At 35.0% G+C, this 15,811-nt stretch overlaps 1 protein-coding gene across 1 annotated transcript in view; it reads left to right on the top strand.

The window, feature by feature from the left end:
- Positions 1-15,811, top strand: part of SEC22A (SEC22 homolog A, vesicle trafficking protein) — a 63,174-nt gene that overhangs the window by 22,156 nt on the left and 25,207 nt on the right. The window contains exons 3-4 of the mRNA XM_044670045.1: positions 3,808-3,971; positions 5,455-5,649. Coding sequence (XP_044525980.1) covers positions 3,808-3,971; positions 5,455-5,649 — 359 coding nt within the window. The remainder of the gene's footprint in view (positions 1-3,807; positions 3,972-5,454; positions 5,650-15,811) is intronic.

Genomic DNA, 15,811 nt, shown 5'->3' with positions numbered 1-15,811 from the left:
TTTTAACATGTTTTATTTACCATTTGTGTCAAAGGTGCTGTATATGTTCTTACTGATATTTGAACTTGTCAGCATCAAAGTATAAGCATTTCCATCAATTGTGGTTCCAGAGATTACACTGTGTACATTTTTACAGAAGGCAAAACTGTATGCTGTTTTATTAGAGATTGACTGTACCTTCCCATTTTGCCCCGTCAGTATTAAATACTTACATATTGCTGTCTTATTTACTTATTAAGTTTCATATGTCCTTGTGTTGTCTTTCCTGTTGGAGTGTAAGCTCCTTGTGGATAGGAAATACAGGTTATTCTACTTTTGTATTCCATAGCACCTGTTTAGTGAGGTAACTAAAGAAAATGGTATAGCAATATTTCACTTACTAGCTACCCAGATGTCTAGCACAGTCAACCTTCTACAACAGCCTTAGGACCAAAAGGTGTTGGAGAAGTTTTCATATCATAGTGTAAAAGAGAACTGAAGGCATAATGGAAGAAGTTTGTTCATTGTTCAAAATAAGGTTTTTCCACTTTGACCAAAGGCGACTATAGGTTGGGCCTCAAAGTCAAGAAACTTAAAATAAGCAGAAGGAAAAAAAGAAAAGAAAAGTTAGGTGAAGAAAGTGGGAGTTGAGATGGTAGAAGATGACTTCTTGATAATACAGAACAGGAATGGCTGGAGGCAGAAGGAGGATAGCAGAGCATTTTGGGATGTTCAGCATAAGAGTAAGAAATTGAGCAAACAGTGGTGGCCCAAGAAATGTATTTCTTTGTTTCAAAAGTCTTACTAACTAAAATAATACAACAGTTTGGAAATATGTTTAGTGGTAGGGCAAACAGAGTTGTGCTAATTTCAGCCGCTCAGTCAGCAAGTATTTTTCAAATGTGTGCCAGGTACACTATGCTCAGCTTTCAGGTTAAAATGTTCAATTGAGAAAAGTTTATTAAACACTTGCTATATTATACATAGTAGAAATGTGTTATGATAGCCTTGGAGCTAGAATTGTAACCATGTGCAAGTCACTGAATTTCTTAGTACCCCAGATAACTCTCTATGACTATAGGTTACATTCAAATTTCTGCCTTTCTGCTCTTACAGTTCCCTCCTTCCTGCAGCAGTGTGTGTGTGTATGTGTGTGTGTATACATACATGTATGTGTATATAAAGACAAAAACTAAACATTCCTTGCTCTCAAGGAACTTATTCTACTATTTAAAAAAAATCAGACATAATTCCCTTGGAGGATTCTTTTAAGATGGTACAGCATCAAAGTCATGCTATCTAGTACAATATAGCAGCTTCTGGTGGGGTATTCACTAGTATAAGCAAGTCAGGTAGTGGAAGACTAGAGCAAAGTGTGTTGTAAAAACCATTCAGTGGTAGAGATTACAAGCTTCCTTTAATGAAAAGTAAAGAATAAAATTGTAACCAAATTAACAAAAAAATAAAGGTCTGAAAAAAGGCATGAAAAGTTGAGCATAGAAATATTTTGATTGATCAATTCAATATTGGTTTAGCCAGGTTGCTTGACATCGAGGTTCACTGGTCAAAGTTTTTGCCATTAGTTAAATTAAACTGATTTTTTTTTTGGTAGCATTATACTTAAACTCATAGAATTGTGAGAACACTGTCTTGTGAGCTTTAAGAGCATTATATACATGGGAATTGTTGTTATAAAATTAGAATATACTTAAACTGAATTTTCTGGGCAATTTTTTCCATGAAAATAGGTGCCCCTATCTCTAATCTAGAAGATTTTTAAAATCAGTCTTACCAGTTACCTGAATTATTTGTATTTTTTTTTTTGGAATGGTGGCTTTGGCCTTCACAGCTGTGACTTGGCACTAAAAATTTAGCCACATCTGGTTTGGAAAAAAAGTCAGCAAATTATAAAACTGCAGGATAGTTTTGTGATATTTTCAGAGAACTAATTTCTGAACACAGTCCATTCAGAGAATAGTTTTATAATGAAATAAAGCTGATCTCTTTGGATGATGCTCTTAGAGCAGAGGAAGAACAATTGTGCATCATGTACATATGCTGCAATTGCCCATAAAATGAAGGCGTTAGTGATTTGAAATTGAATTGTCCTAGAGCTTTCAGAAGTGTCACCTTTTTTACCAGTGGCTTACAGAGCTAATACCTGCACATTTTTCCCCCTGATTGCTTCTGTCATTTTTGGACCAGCAGTGGAAGAACATTTCAGAAACATAGCTTACCATAGGGCAACAGAGCTGTGCTGTTGTTAGTTATTGACCTCACTCTGAAGAAGCAGGATTAGTGTCTGATTATGTTTTTACTATCATTCTCCAACTTCCCCTTTATCTCCACTGTTATTTTATTGATCTAAACTTTGGAACTAGGTGTTGATCAGAATATGAAATGTTATTAAAGAAGAGATTTAATGAGAAAGTTGATCCATCATGCAGGGAAAGAGGACTTTCAATGCCATACCCTCCTGTGAGCCCAAGACGCATTTAAAATTTTTTGTGTGTGCCTGTAAAGTCAAACATTAAAGAGGATGTGAAGAAAACTGCAGTATGTTTGCCAAAGTATCTTATGATGATGGAAGCTGTCTTTCCACACCCCATCAACAGACTTAGTTCATTTACCAAGGAGATTACTGATGTTCTTTGTATTGGTGATCATGGAAACATGTTTCCATCCTGCTGATGAGTTGAACACTGATGGTAAAGCTGAAGTTTTTTGGGAGGGCAAGAAGACTCCATGGGGAAAGAGTTTCTTTAGCTGTTGGTTCTATAATAAATTTTGCAGAAAGTCATCCATATCATATTGCTCTAGAGATGATGTATCTACACATCTTCCTTTCTAATTTTATGAGAACGCAAAATGACCAAATTGTGAGGCTACATAAGGAACTTTTTTTCATTTTTTTTTTTAAAACCCTTGTACTTCGGTGTATTGTCTCATAGGTAGAAGAGTGGTAAGGGTGGGCAATGGGGGTCAAGTGACTTGCCCAGGGTCACACAGCTGGGAAGTGGCTGAGGCCAGGTTTGAACCTAGGACCTCCTGTCTCTAGGCCTGACTCTCACTCCACTGAGCTACCCAGCTGCCCCATTTTTTCCCCCTTTTTTCATTTTTTAAAGAAAGTATAGTCATTTTCATATTCTATACTAGCATTGGTTGAAGGTTTTCAAGTTCATGTGCCCAAACTGCAAATTCAAACTTCCTGTGAGTGCTCCCTGCCCCCCTTTTAGATGGCTGTACAGAGGGGCAGGGCATGCAGAAAATCTTGGGCCCTGGGAAGAGGGGGAACAGAGCATCTCCCCCATGCCACCTGGTACTTGTACCAATACTTTGCCAATGTTGTCCTATATCATCACAGACCTATTACTATATTATAGATATAATTACATTAGTGTAACTGATGTTCATAATAATGACCCTGTCTCCAAAATTTAAATGATGCTCAGTATGTACAGTTTACTAGGGAAGAGAAAATTGTTAACATATCAGGATTTCCATAAAAAAAAAATAATTAAAAATGAACACTTGTTGGTTAGAGGGTTAATCTTTATCCCTTATTGTACTGAAGTATATAATTAAAACTATGGGATATGGTTTTCTCTCTCATCTTCCTTTTGTTTTCACTGGTACTTCATTGGTTTAAAGATGTAACTCAAAGCAGAATTATGTTTTTGTCCTTTGAAATCTTTGCTAGATTGTATAATAAATATTACTGCTTCATGACCACTATGACAGTTATTTCTTTGGCTGAAACTGTTCTTGTGAGGCAGTGTATTACCAGGATTTAATTTGAAATTTTAAAACCATTTTTTTAAACTATAGTTTTATTAGCTCCCTGGGAGTGAGTTACATGATGCTGTGTACCGAAAATTACCCAAATGTCTTGGCTTTCTCTTTCCTGGATGAGCTTCAGAGGGAATTCATCAGTACTTACAACATGATGAAGACAAATACTGCTGTCAGACCATACTGTTTCATTGAATTTGGTAAGTCCCTGATTGTTATGTTTGTTTATTTTAACTTATCTTATTCTTTTCCAGAAACTAAGTTAGGTGATCATAGGATTTTTCATCTGATTCTTAAAAACTGACAAATAAATCCATAGGCTATTTAGCTGCCTATATATATAATATATTGGCATAAATAAAATATTTGGAAGTAGCCATGATTTCATTGTTCCTAGTGCTTCTGTCACCAGTAGAGTTCATCATCCTCCCCTCTACCCTAAAAAGGTAGTTTTCATGAGTTGCTAATGGTCAAAAAATGTTATTACGTCATGGCCAGCTTTCTAGTGATGTCTTTTTTAAGTAATTAATTTTTAATTTAGTTTGGTTCTCAGGCAATAGCAATTGGCTATTATCAGACCAGCTCTCAAAGCCTTTCCAGTTTGGTAGGACATGGAATTATAGCAATACTTTCTATTCTGTGGTCAAGGCCTTCTGGAGCTCAAGGTTACTTCATCGGTCATGATGCTATCAGTGGAGGACCTGACAAATGCTTAAATAGCTTGTTAGTTAACAATTTGATAAATGGTAGTCATGTTATGGCTAATAAAAATATTCATTAGGGATAAGTATAGGAAATGTGAAGGGATAGAATGCTTTGATTGGTTCAGAGAATTATTTGCTGAAGTCATTAAGACTGTGAGATATTCACAAACTAAAAGAGTTCAATTTTCTATTTGCTAAATGTGCATCTTATTTGCTTAATGTAGAGGAAAAAGGAAAAGAATTACTTGTATAGTCCTGCAGCTAAGTAATATAGATTTTAAAGCAAAGTGCCAAATAGTAAAAAATAAGTTCTACATAAAATACATTTAGGAAATGACTTTCATTGATTTCATTAATATGTATACTAGTTTTATAAATGTGCCTTTTAGAGACAGTAGTAAAGGAAGAATTTAAAATTTATATCCTGATATGTCGTGAGCAATGGATTGGTATTAAATAAATATTAAAATCATGATATGGGGGCAGCTGGGTGGCTCAGTGGATTGAGAGCCAGGCCTAGAGACAGGAGGTCCTAGGTTCAAATCTGGCCTCAGACACTTCCTAGCTGTGTGACCATGGGCAAGTCACTTGACCCCCATTGCCTACCCCTTACCATTCTTTGCTTTGGAGCCAATACACGGTATTGACTCCAAGAAGGAAGGTAAGGGATTAAAAAAAAATAAAATCATGATATATGTAAAATTTCTATTTTTCAGTATTAAATGAACTTCACAGCATAAGTAATTATGTAACCACAGTTGATAAACATTTATGGGATCAACATTATGAGATAAGTACCTTTTTTTAAAAAATTGAAAAGAGAATTAAAAGAGGGTGATGACAATTTGAGCTTTTGTTCTCTATAATCACTATTACTTAAAATAGATAAAATTTTATACATATGTATTGTCACAGTTGTTTAAGCATCATCTCAAGTGATTTAATTACCTAATGTATTTTGGAATTTTATTTCTCATAGATAACTTCATTCAAAGGACCAAGCAACGATATAACAATCCCAGGTCTCTTTCAACAAAGATAAATCTTTCTGACATGCAGACTGAAATCAAGCTGAGACCGCCTTATCAAGTTTCTATGTGTGAACTGGGATCTGCCAATGGATTCACATCTTCATTTTCTGTAGAATGTAAAAGTGCTAGTAAGATTTCTTCTGGTGAGTTTTGAATTCTTAATTATTTCATTCCTCTTAGGCCTATGATAGGAATAATATTCTTGCTTTATCTTGTAATTGAAGTGCTTTCTACAAAATGAATTGCTTTATTTTCATGCATTAAACCAGGTGTGTGAAAGTACTAGAGAGGCACAAAGTGTAATATTTTCTCCAGTGGGTTGGACAATTCTAGGTAAAGCTCTAAAACAAGGGATTTTGCTTCAAAAAAATTCCCAGGAGATCTCTTTGCTAATTAATTACTCTTTTGTGATTTCTTTTAAAAAATACCCCAAATGAACAATAATCTTGTAACATGCTGAGAAGAATATGAATTACTTTTGCCCACTTATAATTTGCTAGTTGGATTTTAGGACAAGATCTTTGATTGTTGAGGAAAATTCAAATCAGCAGATATTCATTGAATGTCTGTCATATGTGAAGCACCCTGCTAAGGCAACTCAGAGGAAACAAAAATGAGTAAAATATACTCCCTTCTTTCAAGAAGCTCACAATTATGGCTGGAGGGGAGTGGAGTAGTAATAGATAAGAAAAATACTGTTAACAATAATGCTAATGCAAACAGAATATGATAACTGTCAAAAATGCAAAGGACCAGTTTCATGGAAGGAGTGGCCTTTTAAACTGATCATAGAGTAGAGGTACAATTTGATTTGTGGAATAATGTGCAGAGGGCATTTCAGGTAGTTAGAAGAGCATAATAAAAGTATAGATACAAGAAGGTGTGAGGCATATTCAGTAAATAAGTGACAAAGTCCTGTTTGGCATGATGAGAGCTTAGGGAACTTATAGAGAAGTAGTGGAAGATGGGTTTTAGAAAAGTTAGGATTATATTTTGGAGAAAATATTTGAATAAACTTACGCATAATAAAGAGTTGACTTCAGAATCAGGTTGAAGGATAGGAAAAGAGAAGAGGCAAATTGGGTAATAAAGATAAAGTAAAAACAAAGGATAATAAAACAACTCAGACTACAAATTACAGAACATTTGTAGATCTACATTGATAAGGGTAATTTCCACACTGAGAATTCCTTAACCAGTGAAATCATCACTTGTCCCACAATCTCCTCTTTGTCCTATCCTTATGTATTATAATAATGGGTGCTTATGTAGTATTCTAGATTTACAAAATACTTTTCAAAATAATAGCTCTTTGAAAAATGTTAGAAACTGTTTCATCAAAAAGAACAAATGTGATATTTGTAAAGCACTTAGCCCAGTTCCTGGCACTTGGTAGGTGCTTTATAAATCCTTATTCCCTTCTCTTCCTTCTAGTTAATCCAACTAATAGTTCATGCATGAATCACTTCTCCTCTGACTTCTGCTTGAACATTTTTAATGATCAGGAACATTTTATTTTACTAGGCAAATTGCTTCATTGTTGGACAGCTCTCATTAGAAAGTTCTTTCTGTAGTGAGCCCAAATCTCTCTCATTTGAGCTTCTACCCAGTTATCTTAGGTTTGTCCTCCGGAGTATTACAGGCAGAATTCACTTTCCCTTTCACATGATAGCCCTTTAGATGTGGACTAATGATCATGTTCTCTTGAGTCTTAAATTAAGAGTAAACATTTTTGTTTTCTTCAACTACCCCTTATGTGATATAGTTTCTTTGGCCTTTTGTTCAGGTCTCTTGAAATATATTTTTAAATTTTCTATTTTTTTTTATTTTTTAGAAAAATTTTCCATGGTTACATGATTCATGCTTTTAATTTCCCCTTTACCCCCTCAAATTTCCCCTCCCCCAGAGCCGACGAGCATTTCCACTGGTCATCTATCAAGATCCATTTCCATATTATTGATAGTTGCATTGGTGTGGTCGTTTCGAGTCTACATCCCCAATCATGTCCACATTAACCCATGAGTTCAAGCAATTGTTTTTCTTCTGTGTTTCCACTCCTGTAGTTCTTCCTCTGAATGTGAGTAGCGTTCTTTTCCATAAATCCCTCAGAATTGTCCTGGGTCATTGCATTGCTGCTAGTACAGAAGTCCATTACATTCGATTTTACCACAGTGTATCAGACTCTGCATACAATGTTCTTCTGGCTCTGATCCTTTCACTCTGTATCTTGAAATATTTTAAATTAAATTTTATTTTTTTTCAAGTATATGTAGAAACAATTTTTAACAATTCTTTTCTGACATTTTGAATTTAGATTTTCTTTCCCCTTGCATCCTCCCTCCCCGAGGCAGTAAATGATCTTATATATGGATTGTTACCAGTGTTTTCATATAATACATATTTCCATATGTTCCATGTTGTGATTGAAGACACATATCACATATGCAATAAAAAACTCATGAAGGAAATAAAGTGAAAGATGATGTGCTTTGATCTGCAATCAGATTCCAATTGTTCCTTCTTGGCTGTGGATAATATTTTTTAGACCCTTGGGATTATCTTGGAACTTTCTTTTGTTGATAATAGTTTACTCCTTCACAATTGATCATCATATAATGTTTCTGTTACTGTATACACTCTTCTCCTAGTTCTCCTTACTTCACTTTGCATCAGTTAACATAAATCTTTCCAGGTTTTTCTGAATTATTCCTGTTCATCACTTTTTATGGCACAATAGTTTTCCATTCCAACCATATACCCCAGCTTGTTCAGTCATTCCCCCAATTCTTTGGCACTACAAAAAGAGCTCCTAAATTTTTTTCATACAAGAAGGTCCTTTCCTTTTATCTTTGATCTTTTGTGGGATAAAAACCCAGTAGTGGTATTGCTGGGTCAAGGGGTATGCATAGTTTTATGACCTTTCTGTCCATATTTTGAAATATTTTTTAAACTTGATATAAAACTTATAGAAATATAAAGGAGGAGATGTGAAAAAGATTGTGGAAGTAGAATCTATAGGTAACTCATGAGAGTTTGTTAAAAGAGATGAATCAAAGCTGATGCCAAAGTTAAGAATATGAGATGCTGGGTGAATAAAAATAGAATCATTGAAAGAATGAGTAGAAGGAGCAGATGTAGGGGAAAGATAGGCTCAAATCTATGTGTTAAGTCTGAAATGCTAGTGGGACAAGTTGTGAGCTATTTGGAGTTATTAGTCTAGAACCCTGCCAGCGAACCTGAGGCATGCATGAAGGGGGTTGCTCCCCTCCCCCTCTCTACTACACCTGAGGACATTTCTCATATGACCCGCCCCTTTGCCCAGCAGCTCAATGGGAGCACTTCTCTCTCCCCTGTCTGGGGTAAGGCAGAGGGCTCATATGTTATGTTGAGGGTTGAAGTTTGGGCACTTAGTTTCTAAAAGATTTGCCATCACTGCTGTAGAACTTGGAAGAGTGGTCATGGCTAGAGAGAATATTTTGGAAGCATATACATAAACATGATTCTTGAAGTTATGAAAATGGGTAAGATTGTCAAAGGAGAGGATTTTATAAGAAAAACAAGAACCTTAATGAATACTCACTGAAGACATTGGGAAAAGGTTGAGGGTCAACTCAATAGGACTGAGAAGAGGAAGGAAAAGGATCAAGAAAACAATGTTGTTTCTAAAGCAAAGGGAGGAGAATGTTCCCAAAAGTAGGGTATGGTCAGCAGTGCTGGAAGCTGCAGAGATTTTAAAGAATATGATGGCTGAATTCAGGCCACTGGTTTTGGTGTTTAGTGATCTTTGAAAGAGCAGTTTCAGTAGTGTATTGGTAATAGGAAACTAGGTTTTCAAGAGTTAAGAAAAGATGAAGTGAAGAGAAAAGAAAGGGATGGAACTAGATAGTATAGAATGGCCAAAGGAAGGCTGTTTTCAGAAGTGGAGGCCTTTGAACAGTTTTGGTCAGACTTGTAGAAAAAGCAGTTGAGAGGGAGAGATTAAAGATCTATGAATGGAGAGTCAATGATTGTTGCAGCAAGAGGCCAGAAGTGTTGAGGTTAATGGTAAGATGATTAGCTTTATTGGTGATTACACGTAACTCTCTGTGACCAGAGGAAAAGGTAATGATTAGAGCGAGTTTAGTGATCTTCACTTTAGGAATGGAGAAGGGGGAGGGAGAGATGAGCAAAAAGTAAGAGACATTAAAATCTTCTGCCACTAGCTATTGCATTATAGTTGATGTCTTTTTATAGTTTAATTTTTCCTGTATGAATTTAGATAAGACATTTGGAAATAAAAGTTCAATATTTATCTTGGTTTGTCTAGTTCCTTTGCAGCATAACTTAATTTCCTTATTTTTTTTTTTTTTGGTGAATGTTTAATTTTGTTTTGTCTCATAGCTTGATTGCAACTTCTACTCTTATTTATTCACCTGATACATAGCAAAATTTTCTCAATCTCTCCTTTTTAATATGTGTGCAACTTTGTTTTTCAGATGTTTCTTGTAAGCAACAAATTGTGGGGTTTCGTTTTCTTATCCAATCTATTATTCTTTTTCATTTTTAAAAATTGTTTAGTCCATTCACATTTAAAGTTATCCACATTAGGATTATAATTCCCTCTATTTCTCTATAATCTTTTTTTCCAAGTTAGGATTTTTCTCTCCCTCTTCCTTTATGAACACTGTACTTTATTTCTTTAGCTTAATATATTTAACAAGTTCTCTTCCCCTTATCCTCACTGTCCCCTAGTTTTTGACTTCTTGAGTTTTTAAAATTCTTTTTTCTATTACCTAGTTTTAAAATTCTTCCCCCTCTTAAATTATCAAGTAAAATTCCCTTTCCTCTCTTTTCTCAATTTGTTTTATTCATTTGTTTTTAAATTGCCATTTTCTGTACCTTTTTCTAAAAATAATTTTTTCTTCCCATTCTATTTATAATTTATCTTTCCATTCTGTCTGTTCTAGACTTTTATTCTTTGATTAATGGCCCTTATTCATAGGGCATCTTTAGTCTTTCTTATTATTCAGTTGTCCCTGACTATGCAGTTCATTATTAACCTTTGCCCTCTCCTTGGTCATTTTTCCTGTTTGTCATGAAATTATCTGGGGTCCATATCCTCCCACTCTTCTGGGTGTCAGTTACCTCTAGAGTCACCAAATTCTTCTCCTGAGGCTAGATGAATTGTCTTTACAGGCACCCACATCCCTGAAGATTATATTGATTGTAAGATTCCTTTCTCCCTTTTTTGGAATATCTTATGGGAATGCTCAGCAGTAGTACCCCCTCCTACCTTTGAAAGAAGATTTCTGGATTCAGTCTGGTATATTTTCTAGGTCTATTTTGAGGAAAAGCTCTTTGTATTTTTCCTATGTGACTCCCAGCTGAGACTTATACTCCTTAAAAGTTTATTGTCTTTGAAGTCAATGTGTTTTACTTGTAATGAGATCATATTTTCTTTTGCTTCTCTTCTTCTAGACTGTCTTTCATTTCTGTGTATTTGCATTCCCAATCATTTATTTTCTATTTCCTTTGTTTCTTTGTTTTTTGGTGAGATTTGAAGTTTTTCTATTCTGTCAATTCTGCTGGGCCTGCCATAAAACAACTCTTACTTTTAAATCATTCAGGAACATCCTTCTGGGGTTCCTTGCTATCTTCAAAATTGACATGAGGTGTGATTCATTTTTCTTTGTCTTGAAATAATTATTCATAGATTCTGGACTTGTTTAGCTGATCTGAAGACCATATTCTCTTTTGTTATTAACACCTTCCCTGTTGATTTGTAAGTTTATGGTCGGGGTCTTCAACAGTTTTCTTTTCTTCTGAGAGCTTTGGTAATTTCAATCCTTTCTCTATACATCTCCTCTCTTCCCCTTTGATTGAAGTTTGGGACTGTAGGTAGAATAATTCTTATTTTGCTTATTTATTTTAGTATTTTGATCTTAAACACTCCATAAAAGAACATTTCCATATTCATAGCAGAACACAAAAGAATATTGTATAATGTAACTATAAATCTAGTTCATACTATTTTTCTCTTTTAAGTATCAATGTAATCTATACCTAGCTTTAAAAACTGCCTTCTTTGGAAGAAATTCAGGATATAAATAGCCATATGAAAAAATGCTCTAAATATGCTACCTCATAGCCATCACAATAGCAAAGTTGACAAAAATGCGAAATGTGAAATACTGGAAGGGATGTGGGAATACAGGCATGGTCATACACCAGTGGTAGACTTGTGAACTGGTCAAGTCATTCTAGTATTCAGTTTGGAACTATGATCAAAAAACTATCAAACTATGTATACTTTTAGGCCCAGTAATACTGCTATTCAGTCTCTACCCCAGTGAGATCAAAGAAAGAAGAAAAGGACTCATAAGCACAAAAATATTTATATGACCTCTTTTTATGGTAGCAAAAATTTAGAACCTGGGGGTGGGGGATGATGCCCATTAATTGAGGAATGGCTAAATAAGTTTTGATATACGAATGTGAGAATACCATTGTACTATAAGAAATAATAAAGGGGAGGGTTTTATTTTTGTATTTTAACAAATTTTTTTTTCAATTACATGTAGAAAAAGTTTTTGACAATTGTTTTCTAAATTTTTGCAATTCAGATTCTCTCCCTCCCTTCTTGCCCTGACCCTTCCTCCCTGAGGTGGTAAGTAGTCTGATATAGGTTATACCAGTGCTTTTTATGCAATACATATTCTTTATTCCCTATGCTGTGACAGAAGACAAGACATATCACACATAAAATAAAAAAGCTCATGAAAGAAATAAAGTAAAAGATGGCATGCTTTGATCTGCTATCAGATTCCAACAGTTCCTTCTTTGGCTGTAGATAACTTTTTTTTTATCGTGAGTTCCTGGAAACTTGTTTTGTTGATAATAGTTTAGTTCTTCAGAGTTGATCATCATATAATATATCTGTTACTGTATACAGTGTTCTCCTGGCTCTGCTTACTTCACTTTGTATCAATAAGTCTTCCAAGTTTTTCTGAACACATCCTGTTCATCATTCCTTATGGTGCATCACAGCTTGTTTAACTATTCCCCAATTGATGGACACCCCCTCAGTTTTGAATTCTTTGGCACTACAAAAAGAGTTGCTAAAATATTTTTGTATAAGTAGTTGTATAAGTAGTATCCCCTTTTTGAAAGGGGATACTTTTAGAAAAAACTGGAAAGATTTGTGTGAACTGATATAAAATGACTAGAACAGAAGTAGCAGAACAGTTTATACCAGTGATGGGCAAACTACAGCCTGAGGGCCAGATGTGGCCCCCTGAAATGTTCTATCCAGTGTTAGAGGGAGATTTTAGGTATTTTATAGGTATATATTTAAAGTGGCTGCCAGGAATCATCAATTCAGATTGATTCCATAATTAAAATAGACCCAAGTCAGGATTGGATTTAAGGTCGTTTATTTACAATTACGAAGGTAAAAGGTAGGAAATAGAGAGAGGGAGAGGCTAGTCCAGGCCTGCAGAGGCCTGGACCGAGAGAGAGGGTTAAAAGGCAGAGTTTGAAAATGCCAAGGTAGGCCAAGGAAGTCAGCCTAACTTACCCACGTGACAATTCAGAGTGGAAGCAGTCTGATGTCTCCGCGGAGAACCTTCAGTACCAATTTCAAAGCTGGAACTGCCTGATAAGGAAGTAACCAACATACTTGAAGAGAAAGTGTCTTGTGGGTCCACCTCTAATTCAAGTGGACAAATGGTAGCCTCTACACTGATTTGGACTGCCCAGAGGGCAGTCCCTTGTTCTTGATTTGTTACTTATTATCACGTGTGGGTAACTCTAAGGGAGGTGGGGATGATATTATCTGGGGTAAGTAGAGTTTTGACTATGAATGGGCTAGAGCTAATTCCATTTACACACCAGCCACGTGACAGCATTCCTAATCTGACTAATACAATGAGTAGGATACAATACAATGAAACTTCTAGAGTTGCTTTAGAAACAGACTGACAGATGAGCATTTCCTTTCCTTTGGCCCCCTCTTTAAAAAGTTTGCCCATCACTGATTTATACAATAACAACAATATAGAAACAACTTTGAAAGACTTAGGAACTCTGATTAACACAATAATCAAAATCCAAATGATTCATGATGAAATATGCTATCCACCTCCAGATAGAGGGCTGATGGACTCAAAGTACAAATTAAAGGCTCCTCTCCTCTCTCCCTAGCTAATGTGGGAATTTGATTCCCTTTACTTTACCTGTTTGCAATGGGTTTTGTTTTTCTTGCTTTCTCACTGAAAGGAAAGGAGTAGTGGGTGAATGGGAGACAATTTGGAACAGAAAATAAAATATAATTGAATTTTTAAAAACTGTTTTTCTTATCTGTTTTTTTTAATGAACCCCTTTCTGTTCTCTGTCTTTAAAACTGTTTAAATGGCCCACTTTGTTGGAGGACATTAGCATTGCTAAATTTTTCTTCTCCAACCCCACCTAATAAATAAGCATAGAGACAAAAAAAGCACATAAAAGCAGTGATCATGTCCAAAAGTGCACGCCTTTTTAAAAATATTGAGTTCATCATCCTTCTATCAGGAAGTAAGTTACATGGTTTTCATCACAGGTCCTATGGTTGGTCATCACATTGTATCTTAAGTCTCACAAAGATGTTTTTCTTTACAGTATTGTTGTTCTTGTATAAAATGTTCTCCCAGTTCTGCTCATTTCACTATGCATCAGTTCATACTATGCAGGATTCTTTGCGGTTGTCTCCCATCATTGCTTATACAACAATGATATTCTATTACATTTATATATATTGCAATTTGTTCAGCTAATATCCCAATGGTGGATATTCCCTTAGACTCCAATTCTTTTTTCTTTTTTTTTTTTCTTTGAATATCCTCTTTATGGTTAGTTTTATTTTGTTCGTGACTGTTGCCTCCCTTATATTATCCTACCTCTTAAACTCTCCTTCACCCTCTATCACCGAAAGTTTCCTTGTTTAGTATTTCTATATCAAACTCTTATGTATGTTCAACTATTATCCTGATATTACTGTTGGGAAAATCAAAGACGTTAAATGATTTATTGGAGATAACACATAACTAATAATTGACAGGGGCAGAACCTGAACCCAGATCTCCTAATTCCAAGACTTTTTACTAAATGATACTGGTTCTCAAGCAGTTGCTACCTCTAGAGGACATATAATTATTTTTCAGTAATTCATTTCCATTTAAATGACTTAACTTCTCTGTGAAATTATAAATTAAAATTTATAATTCTTTCTAAATTGAAGAAACTTGGTAAGTGCATTATAGATACAAATTTCTCTGCTGTATAATTTTGCTAGGTGTCAGAATTCAAAATGTTGATACAATTTTACTGCATCCTTTTATGTTACTTAGTCATTTGTAGTTTTAGTTTTGATTTTGATTCCATTTGTTGTTGTTCAGCCATTCAGTTGTGTCTGACTCTTTGGGACCACATTTTTGGTTTTCTTGACAAAGATATTAGAGTGTTTTACCATTTTCTTCTCCAACTTATTTGTCAGATGAAGAATTGAGGTAAATAGGGTTAAGTAACTTGCCCAGGGTCATACAGATAGTGTCAGAAGCCAAATTTGAACTCGGGGTAGATGAGTCTTCCTGACTTCAGACCCCACATTCTATTTACTGTGCCATCTAACTGCCCTGAAAACCTTTTTAGTTTTTTGTCCAGATTTACCATAGGTTTCCTTCCAAGGAGCAAACATCTTTTAATTTTCATGACTGTAAGTCAGCATCTGCAGCAATCTTTGAGCCTAAGAATAGAGAATTTGACACTGATTCCATTTCTTCTCCATTTGCCAAGAAGTAATGGGATCAGATGCCATGATCTTAGTTTTTTTTTAATGTTAAACTTCTAGCCAGCATTTACATTCTTCTCTTTCACCCTCATCAAGAAGCTTCTTAGTTCTTCTTCACTTTCTTCCATCAGAGCGATTAGTGATATTGTATATCAAGAGATTTTTTTTCTCTCAGAGACTTTATGAATTACAGCTTTTGATTTATCCAGCCTGGCATTTCCCATGATGTACTCTGCATATAATAAGTAAGGTGAGAATATATGACTTTACCTTTATTTCTTTTCTAATCTTGAACCAATCAGTTATTCCATATTCAGTTCTGTTACTTCTTGACCCACATATATTTCCTCAGGAGACAAATATGATAATCTTATACTCCCATCTCTTTGACACAGTTTGTTGTGATCACACAGGATCCAAATATTTTAGGGTTGTCAATGAAAAAAAAGTAGATTTTTTTTTCCTGGAATTCTCTTGCTTTCTCCATAATTCAGCAAATGTTT

This window comes from Gracilinanus agilis, chromosome 3 (assembly GCF_016433145.1).
Source record: "Gracilinanus agilis isolate LMUSP501 chromosome 3, AgileGrace, whole genome shotgun sequence".
NCBI lineage: Eukaryota > Metazoa > Chordata > Mammalia > Didelphimorphia > Didelphidae > Gracilinanus > Gracilinanus agilis.
The sequence above is the reverse complement of the archived record's forward strand: the minus strand, read 5'-3'. Positions and strand labels throughout refer to the sequence as shown.